The sequence below is a fragment of the Heterodontus francisci genome, chromosome 17 (assembly GCF_036365525.1).
Source record: "Heterodontus francisci isolate sHetFra1 chromosome 17, sHetFra1.hap1, whole genome shotgun sequence".
Classification (NCBI taxonomy): domain Eukaryota; kingdom Metazoa; phylum Chordata; class Chondrichthyes; order Heterodontiformes; family Heterodontidae; genus Heterodontus; species Heterodontus francisci.
The window spans coordinates 86,088,489-86,110,729 of record NC_090387.1 but is presented as its reverse complement, the minus strand read 5'-3'; the positions used below and the strand labels follow the sequence as shown (position 1 = coordinate 86,110,729).

The 22,241-nt window shown below is 43.3% G+C and overlaps 1 protein-coding gene across 1 annotated transcript in view; it reads right to left on the bottom strand.

Annotated features, from left to right (window-relative positions):
- Window positions 1-22,241, bottom strand: part of hydin (HYDIN axonemal central pair apparatus protein) — a 1,234,740-nt gene that overhangs the window by 1,120,700 nt on the left and 91,799 nt on the right. The window contains exon 5 of the mRNA XM_068049816.1: window positions 4,458-4,577. Coding sequence (XP_067905917.1) covers window positions 4,458-4,577 — 120 coding nt within the window. The remainder of the gene's footprint in view (window positions 1-4,457; window positions 4,578-22,241) is intronic.

Here is a 22,241-nt window from a genome sequence, read left to right as displayed (position 1 = left end):
TCTAGGTGGTAGAGGTTGCAAATTTGGAAGGTGCTGTCGAAGGAGCCTTGGTGAGTTGCTGCAGTGCATCTTGTAGATGGTACACAATGCTGCCATTGTATGCCGGTGGTAAAGGGAGTGGATGTTGTAGGTGGTAGATGGAGTGCCAATCAAGCAGGCTGCTTTGACCTGGATGGTGTTGAGCTTCTTGAATGTTGTTGGAGTAGCACTCATCCAGGCAAATGGAGAGTATTCATCACACTCCTGAATTGTGCCTTGTAGATGGTGGACAGGCTTTGGGGAGTCAGAAGGTGAGTTACTTGTCACAGAATTCCAGCGTCTGATCTTCTCTTGTAGCCACAGTATTTACGTGTCTGGTGCAGTTCAGTTTCTGATCAATGGTAACCCCCAAGAAGCTGATAGTATCTGAGGTGTCGTGAATGGTGCTGAACATTGTGCAATCATCAGCGAACATCCCCACATCACCACTTCTGACCTTATAATGGAAGGAAGGTTGATGAAGCAGCTGAAGATGGTTGGGCCTAGGACACAACCTGACGAACACCAGCAGTGATGTCCTGGGACTGAGATGATTCACCTCCAACAACCACAACCATCTTCCTTTGTGCTAGGTATGACTCCAGCCAGCAGGGAGTTTTCCCACGCTTCCCATTAATTCCAGTTTTTCTAGGGCTCCTTAATGCCATATTTGGTAAAATGCTGCCTTTGATGTCAAGGGCAGTCACTCTGACCTCAACCCTTGAGTTCAGCTCTTTTGTCCATGTTTGGACAAAGGCTGTAATGAGGTCAGGAGATGAGTGGCCCTGGCAGAACCCAATCTGAGCATCAGTGAGCAGGTTATTGCTGAGCAAGTGCCACTTGATAGAACTGTCAATGACATCTTCCATCACTTTGCTGATGATCCAGAGTAGACTGATAGAGCAGTAATTGGATTTGGTTGGATTTGTCCTGCTTTTTGTGGACAGGACATAGCTGGGCAATTTTCCACATTGCCGGGTTGATACCAGTGTTGTAGCTGTACAGGAACCGCCTGGCTCGGGGCGCGGCTCATTCTGGAGCACAAGTCTTCAGGACTTGTGTCAGAGGACCATCCTCTGACTCATCATGAGCAACACCACAGGAGACTCTCTGGTAAATAATTAGAATTAATAGAGCCTGGAGCTTTGAAGTCGGCTGTAGTCTGCGATCAGGGCTCAATTAGTGCACATAATTGTTTTGTTCCTCAAGTTCCAAACAAATTCATTTGCCAAATGTAATAGCTACACAATCAGGCAACGTTTTAGAACCTAATTACTTTTTTGAAAAAAATTTGCTGTAAAAGTATTTCTTGATATATTTAAGAGTGGTAATTTGGGAATGTTTGATTAACACCACTGAAAATGGGTTTATCAGAAAAATAAGCATTTTTAATCAGAGTGTCGACTCCACCAGCTATGAATAACTCGATTTTAAATAACTTAAAATAAACTATACAAAACCCTGTACTAGTTATATCAATGTACAGTAGTCAGTTTCTTAGTAAATTTTTTTTTAAATTCAAAAGCTCTCTTAAAGTGTGCCTATTAGTACCCTTACACCTGAAAAAAAAACATTTTAAGAGCCTTTTCGTTGGCCTGCAAGCAACCACAATTCCGGAAACTCCCAATGGTGATGCAATTGATTTGCGGGTTGGGTCAGTTGTGTGTGCAGGGTCAGCTTCCAGGGTTTTTTAAAACTACCGCAAAAGATCACAGAAATTCAATTTGCACTGAACGTAATTTGTGCTTGAAACTCCGTGACCTTTTGCACTGGTTTGGCTGATTTTAGGCGAATTGCGCTGGAAAAAAAAAGCATATCCTGGCGAAAACTCCTGCTTTAGATATTTAGAAAAATATTAATGTCACCACCAAGTTGCAATGCCAGCTTCTGGCCATCACATAAGATGCAACACCTTGTTCCACCTGTAAAGTATAATTCTGGCAAACAGCACTTTTTTCACTTCTGCCAGCAAAATTGCCCCATTTATCAGGGAAAAATAGACAGCAAGCAGCTATCAGCCATCAGGAGCTGAAGAACACATTGCTAAAACCCTAGTTGCTTCACACCCAGAGCAAGCTTCAAGCTTCTCTACTACAGCTGCAAGTTTTCTTTGCTGTTAGGCAGGGCCTGGGTGGGGGGGGGAGGTGGTGGCAGGGGATTCATACCACATCTTCTGTGTCTACTGTTTAAATCACAATGCTCAATCATTAGGAATGGTATCATTGGGCCCTAGTGTTGACAGATACTGTTTACTAACAGTTGGAAGCATTTTCCAAATGAATTTTAATTTCACATGATGTCTAACAATATTATATTCAGTGTAGCTCTTTCATTTTCAGCATCTCATTTTTCAGGTAAAGCAGGGTTGGGATTATTTAACATCAGAAAATGTCACAACAGAGAATGACATTGCCCTGTCGTCCCAGAAGAACTAGAGACACCTATCAATGCTTAAAGTCTTGATTCTCCACTAATCCTGTCTCATGTTGTCAAAAGCTGTCATTATGGTTTAATGAAAAACTTTACTTACAAAATATGGCATGCAGGACGATATGATCCCTCAAAGTCCTTTCAACCCACATTATCGTCAGAATAATAGTCATGTCTGCACTTCTCTAATCTTTCATCAGCTTTGGCTCAGTCACCTGAGTCAGAAGATTGTGGGTTCAAAGCACACTCCAGCGACTTGAGCACGTAATCTAGCCTTACAATTCAGTGCACTAGTGGGAGGGTACTGTACTGTCTGATCAAATGCTAAAACAGCATTCCATCTGCCCTCTCACATGGACATAAAAATCCCACTATTCAAAGAGCAGGGGAAATCTACCAGTGTCTTGACCAATATTTAACAGTTTGATAAATTGCCACATAACAGGCTTGCCAGAAAATTTGAAGCACATGGAACAAAAGGGATAATGACAGCATGGATACAAACTTGGCTGAGTGACAGGAAACAGAGAGTAGTGGTGAATGCTTGTTTTTTGGACAGGAGGACAGTATACAGTGGAGTTTCCCAGGGGTCAGTATTAGGACCACTGCTTTTCTTGATATACGTTAATGAATTAGACTTGTGTGTACAAAGCACAATTTCAAAATTTGCAGATGACACAAAGCTTGGAAGTATATTGAGCTGTGAAGAGTATAGTGATAGACTTCAAGAAAAAAATACTTGCATTTATATCGCGCTTTTCACGACCACCGGATGTCTCAAAGCACTTTCCAGCCAATGAAGTATTTCTGAAGTGTAGTCACTGTTGTAATGTAGGAAACATGGCAGCCGAATTTGCATACAGCAATCTCCCACAAACAGCAATATGATAATGACCAGATAATCTCTTTCAGTGATGTTGATTGAGGAATAATTACTGATCAGAACACCAGGAATAACTGTCCTGTTCTTCGAAATAGTGCCGTGGATCTTTTATATCACCCGAGCAGGCAGATGGGGCCCTCGGTTTCACATCTCATCCTAAAGATGGCACCTCCCTCGGACAGTGCAGCACTCCCTCAGTACTGCACTCGAGTGTCAGCACAGATTTTTGTGCTCAAGTCCTGGAGTGAGAGCTGAACACAGAATCTTGCAACTAAGAGGTGAGAGTGCTACCCACTGAGCCACAGCTGACATAGACAGGCTGGTGGAATGGGCAGAGACATGCCAGATGAAATTTAATGGAAAGAAACCATTATGTCATATTTCTTAACAGAATAGTGGAGCAGACTCCTAGCAATTGGTGTTGCACAACCAACTCCTTCATGACGGAGATGCAAGCAGGCTATTTGACAATGAGCACAAACACGGTGATGTATATACAAAATCAACAGGCCTAATGAGACTAGAATTATAAGAAAGACTGCACCCGCCCCCCTCCACCTATCCCCAAGAGAAATGAATGTGTCAACAATGAAACTAATGTTGAATCAATGAATGAGAAAACCAGGCTATGAGAAAGGCAGGGGAGTGGGACTAGCTGAGCTGGTCTTGCAGAGAGCTGGCACGGGCATAACGGGTCAAATGGCCTCCTTCTGTGCTGACAGCATTCTATGATTTTAATTCCTTCAAAAAGGAGACTGACAAATATCTAATTAAGAATGGGATTGGAGGATATAAATGTTGTTATAAATGTAAATGAACAAATGGCCCATGGAAAATTATGATTCCTATTCTGGTGTGATCAAGTCACCTGTTGTCAGCTGAGGGTAGCAGAGGTAGTAGTTGAATATAGAATATGGGAGGTTGGAGATGCATTTTATGGTTTTGCTTCATTTATTTTATGGGTAAGAATGTCCTTCGGCACATCTTTCCCTCAAAAGATAAAATGCTTAGTGTTGAGTTCCTGATTGAACAGACCACATGTGAAATTTCCTAGTTACTTGCTTTCATGCAACCAATAAATGGAACTTCCCCAACCTCTTTCTAGATCCTCCCTGAGTTTACTTGCCTGGTCATGGTTTCGCAGAATCAGCGGCACCTCATAGATTTCACAAGGTTTGTAGTTCTGAAAGATAATTTCTGAGGGGAATGGCTGAAACATGGCCCTGTCAGTGTCCAGGATGGAGAACTGAAGAAAAAAACAAAGCAAACATTAAACCGTACGGACTAAACAACAATTTGTAAAGGTCTTTCACTCTGAATGGGAGCATAAGAGACTCCGCCAAGCCTCCACTCTGCTCTTAATACAAAGGAATCAATACAATCAGATGAACACACTTGCTAAAAATTGTAAATATTCACACATCCCACACTTTTGATGTCAAGCTTCATTTTCTGCAAGGCTTTAAAATCAGATGTAAATAAAATGCAAAGTATTCAGGGGAGAGATGGAATTTGTTCCAGCTGACAGAGACAGAAGTGAGACCTGAACTGTATAGGCTAGGCTCATATGTTCCTGCACTTCATAGATTTTTATTTCTAAATACCAAGCCGTACATTAAAATCAAAAAACATATTTATAGCTTAAAAGAAAAATAATTATATACATTTGTTTTCATTAATAGAAAAAGATAAAAGTACAAAGGCAAAGTACATAAAGACCAAGAAAGCATTATCGTATTTAAAGTAATGTCTTTGTTTGTCCAATTCCACCTCCCCACTTCTCCACCCAAGACACTTGGTCTGGACTGGGTACAGTTTTACGAACACAGGCAGCCCTGGTACGGCACCCAAGTGACCACCGTTCTTAAATGAGCCGAGGCAGTCAGTCCTATGAGGCTATTCTATTGTGGCATGTATCATAGCTGAGCCGAGTTCTGTCATGTTATGTCCACAAACGTACAGTCACCAGCAGAGATTGGAACTCTGGTTGATTTGTCCAACCCCTCGTCTAAAGACGCGAAGGGCCGCTGCTGGGCCCAACTAAGATTAGTTAACTCAACAAGATCTAGGGATTGAACATTGGACTTTTTAAGTTGCATGCTTGATACCACAGCACACAGTACATATAGCTATTGGGCCAATGGAGAGCTAGGTGAGACCTAAATATTTAGCAAGAGGAGTTTATTATGAAGCTAGTAGCAGTTGGGAAGTGGGGTGCATTTTAAAGAAGGCATTTGTCTGGTAGTTACAAGTGGGGCTTAGATGGCATTCATCAGCAATTAAGAAATTGATAAGAACAGATTTGCCTGCACATTGTCCCCCTCAACCACCAAGAGCTGCTGACAGATCCCTTCAGTTATTATGTATTTTAAGATAAATCAAGGTGGCACTGAGATAACGCATAAGTTTTCCTGTGTGGCATCCATTTATTTTACTTTGACATTAATCAAAGCACTAACTAATTAAGTAAATTTAGATGTGTACATGACATACAAATGATCAGGAATAGTGCCCAGCTCAGTGAGAAAAGACAATTTGATAACTGTTCTCATTTGCATATGCAAAACAGGTGCAAGAAGCTCTATTTTTCATAGATGCCAAAATTATTTTAGAGAAACATCTCTGTCCTTTTCACAGCATTCAGTATCTCCCAGTTTCATTCAATACTTCATAGAATACTGCCTCTAAGGGATAAGTCTGATAAGATAATTTTTATTTGGATTTTCCCTCATTCCTTAAGATGAGATAAGCAGTAAGCCCCCTATTCAGCACAGCAAAGTTAATGCCTGAGCTTTAAAGGGGCAAGCGATTATCAGTCCTGATTATTGTCCAATGACCTACAGAAAGTGCAGGTGAACATTGGGTGAGGATAGGATCAGCTTAACCATGATGCTTCACGTAATCAAAAACCTGATGATCACATAGGAAGACCATGTGGGCAAGGTATTGGAGGGATTCCAGTGCAATGCAGACAAACCACATCATGTGTCAGTACCATCAAGAGAGGAAACTAAGCATTGGTGGTAAAGCTGGCACAATTGGATAAAACACTGGATACAAACATTCTCTCTTTTCATAAATATCTTTCTTTAAACACAAGAAAATGGATACCACAATAACAACTTGTATTTATGTAACATCTTTAATGATGTAAAGCATCCCAAGACACTTCACAGCAGTGTTAACAGACAAAATTTGACACCAAGCCACATGAGCTATTAGGGCAGAAGATCAAAAGCTAGGTCAAAGGGGTAGGTTTTAGCCAGTGTTTCAAAGGAGGAAAAAGAGGTAAAGAGGTGAAGAGATTTAGGGAGGGAATTCCAGAGCTTAGGGCCTTGGCTGCTGAAGGCATGGTGGCAAATGCAGGAGGGATTAAAATTGAGAATGCTCAAAGGGCCTGAACTGAAGCATTGAAGATATCTCGAAGGGTTTGTAGGGCTAGAGACGGTTACAAAGATAGGGAGGGATGAGGCAATGGAGGGATTAAAAAACAAGGATGAGAATTCTTAAATACCAACTAGTCCACACTTGTCCTGGATACAGACAACAATTCAAAGGCCTCGGTTACCCAGATGCTTCAGCAGTGAAGGGTGGTCCCAAGTTCCATCGCAGGTCTATGTTGATTTAGCTTGATCCCCCTTGATTTAAGGGGAGGCGGTGGCGTAGTGGTAATGTCACTGAACTAGTAATCCAGAGGCCTAGGCTAATGCTCTGGGGACATGGGTTTGAATCCCACCACGGCAGATGGTGAAATTTGAATTCAATTAATAAATCTGGAATTAAAAAATAAGCTAGTCTAATAGTGACCATGAAACCATTGTCGATTGTAGTAAAAGCCCATCTGATTCACTAATGTCCATTAAGGAAGGAAATCTGCTGTCCTTACCTGGTCTGGCCTATATGTGATTCCAGACCCACAGCAATGTCATTGATTCTTAAACTCCCTCTGAAATAGCCTCGCATACCACTCAGTTCAAGGGCAATTATGGATGGGCACTAAATGCTGGCCGAGCCAGCGATGCTCATATCCCATGAACGAATAAAAAAAAAGCTCATTTCACTCATAGCAATGAAACAGGTGATAGAATTGGTGTCTGTGCCAGGGGATTAGGGAGGATAAAGTTACCCAGGATTCCCATTTCTCACCCTGCTGGAAATTCACTTGTGTAAATGAGGGGAGAGGCAGGATGGGTCTCAACTCTGATGTTTCAGCTACTGAATGACGTGTCAGTACTCAATGTTTAGGGTCGCACGTTTAGAAAGTTAATGAACCAGCAGCCATGGAATCATACCCCAGCAAAGAGAAGAGACAGAGTAGAAATGGGAAGGGAAGCAGGAACAACATAAAAGAAAGTTATTGATTAAATGCACCTCTCAAGATTTCTTTCCTTTATAAAAAGTATTCTTTAAAAACCTATCGATAGAGAATAAAAGCCAACAATCCACAGGAAAACAAGCATTTGAGGAGATCCACATGCATGAATAAAACACTAAATAATAGCCCAGATTTTCCGGTCAAAATAATGGTGATGCTAGTGATGTAACTTCAGGCAAGGGCCAGATGAGCGGTTAAACTCAAACCTCCACAAGTTATCATCCGAGGTGCCCTACTCTGCCGTTAGCTTCAGGTAAACCGCATCTCACTGTCTGCCTCACCATTCAAATGATTTGAATGGCATGAGGTTCCTGCACTTGCATAGCAGCTATGAAGTAAACACAAGACAGGCAGTTAAGTCAAGTCATTCCAAGTATAAGAACCCTTTTAATGATGTGATGTGTTAATCACTGCCAATCAACCTCTCTGGCACTGAAAATTAACTATAAGTGTGAAGTCTCATTCCTTGAGCTTTAAATTGTTGTTGGAGACTTTAAAAATTAAAAATTTGATTTTTTTTTTTAACTTTTCTTTTCTGTCTCTTTGTTTCTCTCTCTTGATTAAATCGTTCCTTCTCATTCTGTACCTGATTTGACATTGAATTCACCCATCTAATTTACACTTCCTTCTCAATCTTCACACTGTTAATTTTCTTCAATTTGATTGGTTAGGGAGATACACAATTGCTTGTCCTGTTCATATGGGTTCCAGATGCTGTTAGATGGCCTGCTAAGGAAATAGTAGGCCCCTTGCCTTGCAATCAACTGATTTCATTCTGTTCTATTCAAGAAAACCCGAACATTGCTCAATTCAGTTCACCTTGCTGGTGCTTGTCTTTTTGATTTGTCTCTTCACACGCAAACACCTGCGAAAAATATTTGTGATCTTTAATATATCCCATCATTAATGGTGGCATTAGTTGGATACCTCAACTATGTGGTGGGAAAAAAGGGAATATTGTATCTCAGGTGATCCAGTGGGTGAAGCAAACCTGCAAATTTGAAAGGCAGGGACAGTGGCAGTAAAAATTAGAATGAACTGGCTGGATGAAATGTATCTCAGGCTGCTAAGTAAAGCAAGGGAGAAAATGGCAGAAGCTCTGGCCATTATGTTCCAATCCTCTCTGACTGCAGGCATGGTGCCGGAGGACTGGAGGACTGCTAACATTGTACCATTGTTTAAAAAGGGAGGAAGGGATAGATCAAGTAATTACAGGCCTGTCAGCTGAAGCTGACAGGTGGGCAAATTATAGAAAAAAATTCTGAGGGAATAGGATAAATCGTCATTTAGTAAGATACAGATTAATCAAGAACAGTCCGCATGGATTTGTTATGGGAAGATTGTGTATGACTAACTCGATATAATTTTTTAAGGAGGTAATAAGGAGGGTGATGAGGGTAGCATGCTTCATGCAGTCTAAATTGATTTCAACAAGACTTTTGACAATGTCCCACATGGCAGACTGGCCAGAAAGTAAGAGCCCATGGAATCTAAGGGAAAGTGGCAAGTAGGATCCAAAATTGACTCAGTTGCAGGAAGCAGAGAGTAATGGTCAATGGGTATTTTTGTGACTGGAAGACTGTTTCCAGTGGGATTCCACAGGGGGGTCTGTAGAGGTTCCTAGCTTTGTGTGCTATATATCAGATTTAAAAGTAGGGGGCATGATTAAGAAGTTTTCAAATGATACAAAAATTTGTCTTGTGGTTGATAGTGCCGGAAGATACCAATGGACTGGTCAGGTGGGCAGAAAAGAAGTAGCAAACGAAATTCAATCCAGAGAAGTGTGAGATAATGCATTTGGTGAGGACAAACAAGGCAAAGAGATGCACAATATATAGTAGGATACTGAGAGGTGTACAGGAACAGAGGGACCTGGGAGTGCATGTCCACTGATCCGTGAAAGTAGCAGGACAGATAGATAAGGTGATTAAGAAGGCATATGGGATGCTTTCCTTTATTAGCCGAGATATAAAATACAAGAGCAGGGAGGTTATGCTACAACTGTATAAAACACTCGTTAGGCCACAGCTAGAGTACAGTTCTGGTCACCACATTAGAGAAAGGATGTCATTGCACTGGAGAGGATATAGTTGAAATTTATGAAGATGTCACCAGAAATTGAGAATTTTAGCTATGAGAAAAGATTAGATAGGCTGGGGCTGTTTTCTTTGGAACAGAGGATTATGAGGAAAGATTTAATTGATGTTTACAAAATTGCAAGGCGCCTAGATAGAGTAGATCAGAAGGACCTATTTCCCGTAGCAGAGAGGTCAATAACCAGGGACATAGATTTAAAGTGATTGGCAGAAGGTTAGAGGAGAGTTGCGGAGAATTTTTTTCACCCAGAGGATGGTGGGGTCAACAACTCACTGCCCAAAAGGTGGGTAGAGGCAGAAATTTTCATCTCATTTTAAAAAATACTTGCGAAGCGCTGTAACCGCAGGGCTACGGACTAAGACCTGGAAAGCAGGATTAGGCCGGATTGCTCTTTTTTGGGTTGACACCGACACGATGGGCTGAATGGCCTCCTTCTGTGCTGTACATTTTCTATGTGTCTATGAAGGATACTTCATTTTCCTATATGGAGCATCATATAAGTAAAACAATATCTCCACTTTTTTCTCCAGTATTATTTATTCATTTTAATAAGTTTAATGCATAGTTATGGTGTCCACAAATCCAAATACAAATTAAGAGAATTTTATACTGGTTTAGAATTAATATTTTTGCCACACTTCTCAATTAGCATTTTATTGATTCATAATGTGAGTTTTATTCGGGACGATCAATGTGCAATATAGTGTCAATCCTACAGATCGAGAACAGTGTAAAACATTCAAATGACTGCATGTCATAGCATCAGGAATTCTAAGAACTGAAATAGTCCCAGGAACATTTAAAAATTTGGGAATGTCACTAAATCTGGGAGAACAGGTCAAGATTGGAATTGGCCTAGAGTTTCGGTGCATCCTGATAAATCCAGACGTTTGAGAGCCTGGGACAAAGCAGAAGACTGTAGTCATAGCAGCAGAGTATGTAGCCCAATCCCTGGCTTGAATTCTAATAAAGCAGGTTCTAAGAAAAGACATTAAATTAAAGAGTCTCACTTGGAAATTAAAATGATCAATCTGGCAAAGTAACCACATTCTGGAATACCAAGTCAAAGGTTTGGATATGTCTCAAACAGAGAGTTACTTTCCTCAGAGTGACATCCCATGCCAATGAACAGCTTTATACCTAGGTCCCCAAGAGCTCAAGTGGCTAAAACATGCCTAGTGCATTACAGAGGTGATGGTCTGGAACCAAACTGAAATATGTGCTGACCGTGTTGATCTCAACTGGGGCTGCAGCAGGGAGCCTTGCAATTGGCCTTGGCTACCCTGAGCTAGTGCGGAGAGACTAAAATTAAAATAACCAGTCAAGGTTCCCACTCTTAGTCACAATCCAGCTGACAAATACATGTGTGGGCACTGGATGTAAGCAGGATTGGTGATGGCCATGATGCATTTCATGATAAATTCACCAAACAGCACTCACGATCTGCAAACACACATGAAGAATGGCTGCTGGTACCACAGATACCGTAGTGAGAGTCAGCACCTTCAGAAGAAGAGGGAAAAAAACGTAATTGTCACGCACACCAGAAGTACGATGATAAAATAATTATGAACAAATCTGAAGAGTTATCAAAAACTGACTTTGTCTTTTAAAAATGAATTTTTATTTTAAAAAGTGAACAATGCATCCAAAATGGTTGCTGCAGAAAAAAGCTTGGCCTTTGTGTATTCAAACTGTGTGACAAGGACAAAGGTCACATCTTCGAAGCTAAGAGGTGTCAATTGAAACTATCCCACAGCCATCCTAAAACATTCCAGAATTGAATGCTTTCTTCTGAAATAAAGTGTGAAGTGTGAAGTAGCCACATCCTGGGACATTACGCAATCAACATGGGGAAGAGACCAGTAGATAAGAAGTAACACAGCTTTACCTTAAAAAAGATGGCCGAGAGGGAGAGAGACTGCAGAGAGAAAGAGAGAGAGAGGACAAAGCAACATCCAGCAGTTTGTTTTCTAGCAAGTCAGAAGGCACTTGCCCTAATGTAGAATCCTACCTCTACGTTAGACAGCAGTGAACTAGAAATGATCCCGAGTCTTCAACTGAATTTTCAATCAAGTGAGACATCTACAATGGCCTCAGGCCTGCACACAATTTCCAAGAGAATTCAACAGGTTTATCGTGACCTCCCTCCCACCAAAAATAACTTTCCCTTTTTTCCCCTCTCTATTCCATAACTGTGTGCGTGTGTGTGTACGTGTGTCACGTGTGTGTACGTGTGTGTGTGCTCGCGCACTTGCGCGAGCAAATGCATGAGTGGATGTGGTTGTGACAATTTTGGGATAAGGCATATTGATCAACAAATAATTGATTTTTCTGGATTTAAACCTACAAGAAAACCAGTCGTTGTCTGTTTATTTAAAAAATAAAATACCAAGGGCTTAAACCCTAATAATAAAACATACTTGCTGCAGTTAGGTGGGGAGTTGAACAGTGGGAACCACCCATATTGCACCACGTGGCCATAACATAGTTAACAGAAAAGCAGGCCGAGACAGCATAATGAAGAATTATTTTTCTGAATGCATGTTCCAAACAGAGCCTCGCCAGTCAGAAAGAGCATTTTCCCCACTGTTTCCACATAGAAATTTTAATTTTAATGGATGGAAAATTGTCATTACTGCATCTACAATTTCTCAATGAGGTCCTGCCAGGTGAGGTCCTGGTCCAGAAGCATGCACTCTTAAAATTTACCTTATAGTGTTAGCAAGAGCTGACAATCTCAAGTTTTATATTCAGAAGACTTGCCTGTGAAGTATCTTGCTTTTAATCTGGAAGACAGTTCTACCACTGATCTTCAACTCTCCCAGCACAGCCAGATATAGTAATCTAAAGTACACAGCGTGTCCAGAGTACAATGGCCTTTGGATGCTTTGCAAATCCTGTGTTAAGGTGGTGTTCAAAAAAGCTCAGTGTATCCAGCACAATCTATCAGCAAACACTGGGTTACTGAAAGCCAATGGGCAAGGTAGCTGCATATATTATGCTTCACTCATTCATGATGTGATCTCACCAAATAAAACATATTTATTAAACATAAATATCACACAGTTTTGAAATACAGCACATGGTACACATTCAGCTGCGTATAAATTGCAATTTGTTCAAAAAATATAATACAATATTAATAAATCATTAATATTCCAATCACACGCCCCAAATCTTTGTTTCAGCAATTCATCTTGCTTCTTTCTGCGTTCCTCCTCATTCGTAATCAGTATAACTAATGGCGTATTTGAGATATTTTTTACACTAACTGGTGTTTAATCAATTCTGATATTGTTTCCTCCTGCCCGATATGCAGAGGATATTGCTGAATTTCTGATACACTGCTAGCTTCAGCAGAAAACATTATGGCTGCCCTACATTTAATATTGTCTATAGCATTCAACCAAATGAAAGAACTAAAAAAGAGGCTGGAAAATATTTACACAGAGAGGGGCAAGAATGCTGCCAACTGCTGTTTGGATCTACACCTGGGTCTGAATTTTCTCCATAGAGGCAGGAAACAGGAGCCAGGTCTGTTTTTGGATCAGAAACCCATCTCTGGTGGGAAACTGATTAAAGTTCAGATTTTCATGGGGGTGAGCCCTTAGCTGACATGGAGACAGGTTTCCTGTCCACCTACAGCCAATGGGGACAGGAACAGAGGTGGGTGGGAGGAAGGATCGGACTCATTTAGACTCCCACGGCAATCATCACTGAGGCTGCTAGTTGCTCTGAGGGAGAGATCTGTGGTTTGTGCCAAAACCTTCCACTGCAACAGAGGGAAGGGAGATGTCACAGGGGAGGCAGAGGCCTAGCACCCAGGGTAGGACTTCATCATTGTCGACCTGGATCTAGTGCTGGAGGCCATGAGGGAGAAGAGGGAGATACTCTTCCTGGAGGGTGGCAGAAGGAGGCAACTCTCTGTTCAGTGTTATCCCCCTCTGCCTTCTCTTCCTGCTCCTCTCTCACCTCCTGCTCCTCCCCCAATAAGCTGTCTCCTTCCAGGGTCTCATCATCCTCAAAGTCCACACCTCTTTGGAAGGCTATGTTATGGAGAGTGCAACAGACCACGACAATGATCAAGACCCTTTCAGGAGGGCACTGGAGGGCACCACCTGACTGGTCCAAGCATGACAATCGCATCTTCAGAAGCCCGATGGCCTGCTCAATGCTTGTCGTGCTGAACAGGTAGCATTGGTTGTATCATCTCTGTGCATCTGTATGGGGCTCCCATTGAGAGGTCAGTGGCCATCTCTTCAAGGGAGAGATCCTTCCACGCACTTTGGGGGTTGGAGTGAAGATCTAAGGCAGCCTGGACTACCGGAGGATGAAGGAGTCATGGCAGCTGCCAGGAAAGTGAGTTCACACATGGAGGAAGCTCTTATTGTGCTCACAGACCAGTTGGATGTTGACGGAGTGGAAGCCCTTCCTGTTGATGGATCTCACTGGCCAGTCACTGGGTGCCTTGATGGCCACAGACGTGCAACGATGATGCCCTGCACCTCTGGGAATCCAGCGATGGAGGTGAATCCCACTGCCCACTGTCCCTGTGAGGCCATGCCGGTCGTTAAGTGCTGTCCAGCTCTGACAAAGAGGGCATCAGTGACCAGCAAGATACAGTGTGCAGCCATTTTTGAGATGCCACTAAGATCTGCAGCTGATCCTTGGAAGGAAAATAAGCGAAGAAGTTCAAGGCCACAGTGACTTTGAAAGCTATTGGCAGAACATGGCGACCAGTGCTGTGAGGTGCAAAGTCTTTGGCGGAGAGGGCACAGATATCTGTGACCATCTGCCTGGAGAGACGCAGTCTCCTGCAGCACTGGTTCTTGGTCATCACCAGGTGGCTCCATCTTCAGCTCGCTCTCCCTGCCACCTGTGCAGCACCAAGGGCAGCCCCTTACCAAATGCCCAGACCCCCTTTTCCCAGCTGACTCTCTTAGGGCTCCCCAGTCTTTACCCACCTGCCATCAGCTGGTCAGTTCCTGAAGGCGCAAGTAAGCTCTCTGTGCCTTAAAAACTTACAACTTCAGCCCGTGACAAGCTCTAGACGAATTTTTTAACATGTTTAATTGAATTCAATTGGGAGGAGAGCGGGATTCCTATCCTGCCCTCCCCCCACCAGGGACTGGCACCTTGAAATTGATACGATGCCCTGATCAGTATTCTGAGGCACCCCGCCTCCGTTCCAAACGTCGGGAGGCCCCAAAAATTCAGCTCCCCAAATTGTTTTGAAAAGAATTTTGATAGTTGCTTAATAAAAGGAATAATCAAGGGATCTAACATGAAATGAATTAGGCTGAGTGGCTAATGAAGCAAATTACTGGAACAGATTGATGAGCTAAATGGCCTGTGTGTTATAACATTGTATGAAATAAGAGACTATTGCAGTTTACAGGCACACACATTCTATGGCACAAGGATTCGAGCTAATGATCCTCACAAATCACCTTTGCAAATCCTGAAAGTGTCCTCCATTTCTGGTCATCAGTCCATTCCCACATAAACTGTCCCACAACCTGCACTCTGCTCCCAGTACGGAATTGAATTGAACGCAATTTGTTACATTTGATATGAAGGCAGGATTTTCGAAGGCATATGGGAGCAGGATCGGAGGTGAGCGGGCCTGAAATTTCGTACCGCCGGCCAGCGTGCCAGTCTGCCAGCACCATCCCGCCCCCAAGCCATTTTCAAGAAGGTTGGGTCAGGGGCGGAATCACTGCCCGCAAGTGATGGGTAGTTAATTGAGATAATTAAGGGCCCATTAAGGCCACTCTCCACACCAACTGGAATTTTCCAGTTGGCAGGCGGGCCCCACACTGCAGCCAAAACATGGCCTGGGAGAGGAGGCGGCCTTAGGCTGGAGAAGTAGGGCAGCAGCACTTCATCCCACTATTGAGCTTCCAACCTCATATTCATATCATCACTATGACCGCCTATTTTCACCTCCAGAACATCACCTGACTTCACCCCTGTCTCAGCTCATCTGCTGCCGAAACCCTCATTCATGCCTTCATTACCTCTAGACTTGACTATTCCAATGCACTCCTGGTGGGTCTCCCACATTCCACTCTCCGTAAACTTGAGGTCATCCGAAACTCTCCTGTCCGTGCCTTAACTCACACTGTCCCATTCACCTATCACGACTGTGGTCGCTGACTTAAGTTGGCTCCTAATCAAGAAACGTCTTGATTTTAAAATTCTCATCCTTGTTTTCAAGTCCCTCCATGACCTCGCCCCTCCCTATCTCTAATCTCCTCCAGCCCCACAACCCTCAGATATCTGTCCTCCTCTAATTCCGGCTTCTTAAGCATCCCGATTTTAATCACTCCACCACTGGTGGCTGCATCTTCAGTTGCCTAGGCTCCAAGTTCTGGAATACCCTCCCTACACGTCTCCGCCTTGCTTTCCCCCTTAAAGACACTCCTTAAAACATACCTCTTTGACCAAGCTTTTGGTCTTCTGACCCAATATCCTCCTTATTTGGCTTGGCGTCATATTTTGTTTTGTAATGCTCTTGTGAAGCACCTTGGAATGTTTTATTAAGTTAAAGGTGCTATATAGATATAAGGTGTTGTTGTTGCTTTTGGCCCTCCGGCCTTGGGAGCCCACCCCTTTCACAAAAATCGGGTCGGGTGACTATTCCTGACACTGTGCTGGGACGGGACCTGCATTTGATCCGGTCGTTAGGTCTGGACCCCGAACTGAAAATCTAGCCCCAGATATCAAAAGCTGGTGGCATGGCTTGAAAAGAAAACTCATAATGACAGCATTTAGATTATTTCCGACATGACTCACCAGCAGACGCTATGTACCATGTCACGTGACTCAGATATTGCTGGGGGTTCAAATGCAAGACCCTTGCAGTGCCAATGAAAAACTAAAATCTGTTGTGCTTGATTGCTCAGTAATTGATTGCTCTGTGCTGTATTTGTAAGACTGCTCACTGTGCTGTCAGTCAAGCCTGAGGGGATGGGGTTCCAAAAGCGAAACTAAGACAGACCCGGCAGCATCTGAATAAAGCCTACAACACAGGAATCATGAGTCTAGTTTCTTCATGCTTGGGATACAAAACATAACAGAATCAATATATTTAATTCAAATGACTGAGTTATCCCAGTTCAGGTCAGACAGCACAAAGCAATCAATAAATCAGAATTAGAATTAGAACATTACAGCGCAGTACAGGCCCTTCGGCCCTCAATGTTGCGCCGACCTGTGAAACCATCTGACCTACACTATTCCATTTTCATCCATATGTCTATCCAATGACCACTTAAATGCCCTTAAAGTTGGCGAGTCTACTACTGTTGCAGGCAGGGCGTTCCACGCCCCTACTACTCTCTGCGTAAAGAAACTACCTCTGACATCTGTCCTATATCTTTCACCCCTCAACTTAAAGCTATGTCCCCTCGTGTTTGCCATCATCATCCGAGGAAAAAGACTCTCACTATCCACCCTATCTAACCCTCTGATTATCTTGTATGTCTCTATTAAGTCACCTCTCCTCCTCCTTCTCTCTAACGAAAACAACCCCAAGTCCCTCAGCCTTTCCTCGTAAGACCTTCCCTCCATACCAGGCAACATCCTAGTAAATCTCCTCTGCACCCTTTCCATAGCTTCCACATCCTTCCTATAATGCGGTGACCAGAACTGCACGCAATACTCCAGGTGCGGCCTCACCAGAGTTTTGTACAGCTGCATCATGACCTCGTGGCTCCGAAACTCGATCCCCCTACTAATAAAAGCTAACACACCATATGCCTTCTTAACAGCCCTATTAACCTGGGTAGCAACTTTCAGGGATTTATGTACCTGGACACCAAGATCTCTCTGTTCATCTACACTACCAAGAATCTTCCCATTAGCCCAGTACTCTGCATTGCTGTTACTCCTTCCAAAGTGAATCACCTCACACTTCTCCGCATTAAACTCCATTTGCCATCTCTCAGCCCAGCTCTGCAGCCTATCTATGTCCCTCTGTACCCTACAACACCCTTCGACACTATCCACAACTCCACCGACCTTCGTGTCATCCGCAAATTTACTAACCCACCCTTCTACACCCTCATCCAGGTCATTTATAAAAATGACAAACAGCAGTGGCCCCAAAACAGAACCTTGCGGTACACCACTAGTAACTAAACTCCAGGATGAACATTTGCCATCAACCACCACCTTCTGTCTTCTTTCAGCTAGCCAATTTCTGATCCAAAGCTCTAAATCACCTTCAACCCCATACTTCCGTATTTTCTGCAATAGCCTACCGTGGGGAACCTTATCAAACGCCTTACTGAAATCCATATACACCACATCCACGGCTTTACCCTCATCCACCTGTTTGGTCACCTTCTCGAAAAACTCAATAAGGTTTGTGAGGCACGACCTACCTTTCACAAAACCGTGCTGATTATCGCAAATGAACTTATTCTTTTCAAGATGATTATAAATCCTATCTCTTATAACCTTTTCCAACATTTTACCCACAACCGAAGTAAGGCTCACAGGTCTATAATTACCAGGGCTGTCTCTACTCCCCTTCTTGAACAAGGGGACAACATTTGCTATCCTCCAGTCTTCCGGCACTACTCCTGTCGACAATGACGACATAAAGATCAACAACAACGGCTCTGCAATCTCCTCCCTGGCTTCCCAGAGAATCCTAGGATAAATCCCATCTGGCCCAGGGGACTTATCTATTTTCACACTTTCCAAAATTGCTAACACCTCCTCCTTGTGAATCTCAATCCCATCTAGCCTAGTAGGCTGTATCTCAGTAATCTCCTCGACAACATTTTCTTTCTCTACTGTAAATACTGACGAAAAATATTCATTTAATGCTTCCCCTATCTCCTCTGATTCCACACACAACTTCCCACTACTATCCTTGATTGGCCCTGTTCTAACTCTAGTCATTCTTTTATTCCTGATATACCTATAGAAAGCCTTAGGGTTTTCTTTGATCCTATCCGCCAATGACTTCTCGTGTCCTCTCCTTGCTCTTCTTAGCCCTCCCTTTAGATCCTTCCTGGCTAACTTGTAACTCTCAAGCGCCCTAACTGAGCCTTCACGTCTCATCCTAACATAAGCCGCCTTCTTCCTCTTGACAAGCGCTTCAACTTCTTTAGTAAATCACGGCTCCCTCGCTCGACAACTTCCTCCCTGCCTGACAGGTACATACTTATCAAGGAAACGCATTAGCTGCTCCTTGAATAAGCTCCACATTTCGTTTGTGCCCATCCCCTGCAGTTTCCTTCCCCATCCTACACATCCTAAATCTTGCCTAATCGCGTCATAATTTCCTTTCCCCCAGCTATAATTCTTGCCCTGCGGTATATACCTGTCCCTGCCCATCGCTAAGGTAAACCCAACCGAATTGTGATCACTATCGCCAAAGTGCTCACCTACATCTAAATCGAACACCTGGCCGGGTTCATTACCCAGTACCAAATCCAATGTGGCATCGCCCCTGGTTGGCCTGTCCACATACTGTGTCAGAAAACCCTCCTGCACACACTGGACAAAAACAGACCCATCTAAAGTACTCGAACCATAGTATTTCCAGTCAATATTTGGAAAGTTAAAGTCTCCCATAACCACTACCCTGTTACTCTCGCTCCTGTCGAGAATCATCTTCGCTATCCTTTCCTCTACATCTCTGGAACTATTCGGAGGTCTATAGAAAACTCCCAACAGGGTGACCTCTCCTCTCCTGTTTCTAACCTCGGCCCATATTACCTCAGTAGACGAGTCCTCAGACATCCTTTCTGCCGCTGTAATACTTTCCTTGATTAACAATGCCACACCTCCCCCTCTTTTACCCTCTTCCCTGTTCTTACTGAAACATCTAAATCCCGGAACCTGCAACATCCATTCCTGCTCCTGCTCTACCCATGTCTCCGAAATGGCCACAACATCAGGATCCCAGGTACTAACCCATGCTGCAAGCTCACCCACCTTATTCCGGATGCTCCTGGCATTGAAGTAGACACACTTTAAACCAAGTTCTTGCTTGCCAGTGCCCTCTTGCGTCCCTGTAACCTTATCCCCTACCTCACTACTCTCAACAGCCTGTACACTGGAACTACAATTTAGGTTCCCATTCCCCTGCTGATTTAGTTTAAACCCCCCCGAAGAGCACTAACAAATCTCCCCCCCAGGATATTGGTACCCCTCTGGTTCAGGTGAAGACCATCCTGTTTGTCGAGGTCCCACCTACCCCAGAAAGAACCCCAATTATCCAGGAAACCAAAACCCTCCCTCCTACACCATCCCTGCAGCCACGTGTTCAACTCCTCTCTCTCCCTATTCCTCTCTTCGCTAGCACGTGGCACGGGCAACAACCCAGAGATAACAACTCTGGTTGTTCTCGCTCTAAGTTTCCACCCTAGCTCCCTGAATTTCTGCCTTAAATCCCCATCTCTCTTCCTACCTATGTCGTTGGTGCCTATGTGGACCACGACTTGGGGGTGCTCCCCCTCCCCCTTAAGGATCCCTAGGATACTAATAAAGAATAAGGGAGGATTTTATTTTGGTTGGGGCTCTCTTTGTCAACTGTCATGTGCTTGTCAGGCAGTTTTAAAGCAAAGTACTTGTGGGAAAGAATTAGCTTTAGGGAAAACCATTAAAAATTGCTTTCAAGGCCAATAAAAAAGGCCACTAAAATTGCTACAATTGTGGTCAGTTGGCTAACAATGTAGTGGAGTTTGGGATTGCAAACTGTCCATTGCCATTATTCCTAAGCTCTGTGCCCATCTAGTTTTGGATTAGCAAAAGTGTTAACCCTCGCCCTGAATCCATTACTACCACCAGCTTATGATGGATTTACAAGAATGGCCTTGAGGAAGTCAATGTCTGGAACTGCAGGCCAAAATTCAGTGAATTTCCCCCCTGCTACACAAACCTGGACTGTTACTGCTTGCTCGACATGAAAAATTGAGTAATTATTATAGTTTCCTTGATGGAGATTAGTTTATTAAATTTTCTGCATTGGGAGTTGTGATATTGCTTTAACTGCTTGAGTACTAGTTAACATACTGTTGAATATCTTTAGTATGCATCATCACAGGAAGTGACGCATGCCTACATGTCTTATAGTAGTCAGAGCAGTGTTAGTCAACAGTCAGCATATGTCTTAGAGCACGCCTGTAATTGTTATTTTGTAATGAAGAACGCTTCATTCAATTTACTATTCAGCTTCAGATTGTTTGGTCCGTTTGTATTGAGAACTCAATTACACAATATGGTGGCAGCGATGCAGAGGTGCTCAACGCATCAGTAACAGCAGTCGACGCGGTACAGCGATCACAAGCGAGACATCGAGGATGACTGTTTCTCCTGTGAAAAGCCATACATTCTGGGACAAAAATGTAGATTGCTGGAAAAGCAACAGTGGTGGGACATAGAGTCAGATTCAAGGACCCACCCTCAAAGTTGGTACTCCAAGAGAGTGTGGGTAAACGAAGGGGGTAGTTTATTTGAATGGTGGTCAGCAGGAAAGGCAGTAATCAGGCTCAAAGAAAGAAAAGAGAGTCAGTTTGAGCCAGTGCTGCAATACTGCACCACCATTACGCATCGTGGGCTTCCCGCTGAAAGAGCTGCATGGGCAGAGTCTCCCCGAGCAGAGGCTAAACTCCGGAGCTCAAGGCCTGGCAGACGTCCAACGCGGCAGGTACAGCAGACCTGCACTTTTTTGTTCTTCAAGGAAACTACTAAAAAGATAATTAAAGAGGCAAGCTCTGGCAGAGAATTCTTGTCAACAGCAGTTTTGGCACCATGACCACACAATACACATCAATGAATTGAGAGAGTCCAGATATCCTCCATGGGTTCCAACTCTTCAAACAGCGTATGGTGTTATGCTTGGTAGATCTTGCAGTTACAGAACTTGACAAGCAAACAATTAAGATAAAGATTGCAATTGGCAATGAGGAACTCCATTGCATCAATACTCTGGACTGTCAGAAGCAGACCAGAAGGACCCGTCAAAACTCTGGACAACATTAGAAGACCAACTGAAGGTCTAGATCAACTTCAAGATCTATCGACTGGAACTGATGGCCTACAGACAACAGCTCAAAGAAACAATTGACCCTTTTGTCACTGGGTGTTGGGAAAAAGGGAAAAACTGTGATTTTTCAGACACAGAATTGTCCGAGAGAAGAATGGAGATGGTAATCGTATCAACTCCAATAGAGGTGTTCCAAAAAGACCTACTAGATAAGAACACAAGAATGCAAGAAATAGGAGCAGGAGTAGATCATATGGCCCATCGAGCCTGTTCTGCCATTCAACACGATCATGGCTGATCTTAGGGTTCAACTCCATTCCCCCACCCACTCGGCATAACCTTTCATTCCTTAAGAGATCAAAAATCTTTCTATCCCAGCCTTAAATGTATTCAACAATGGAGCATCCACAACCCTCTGAGGTAGA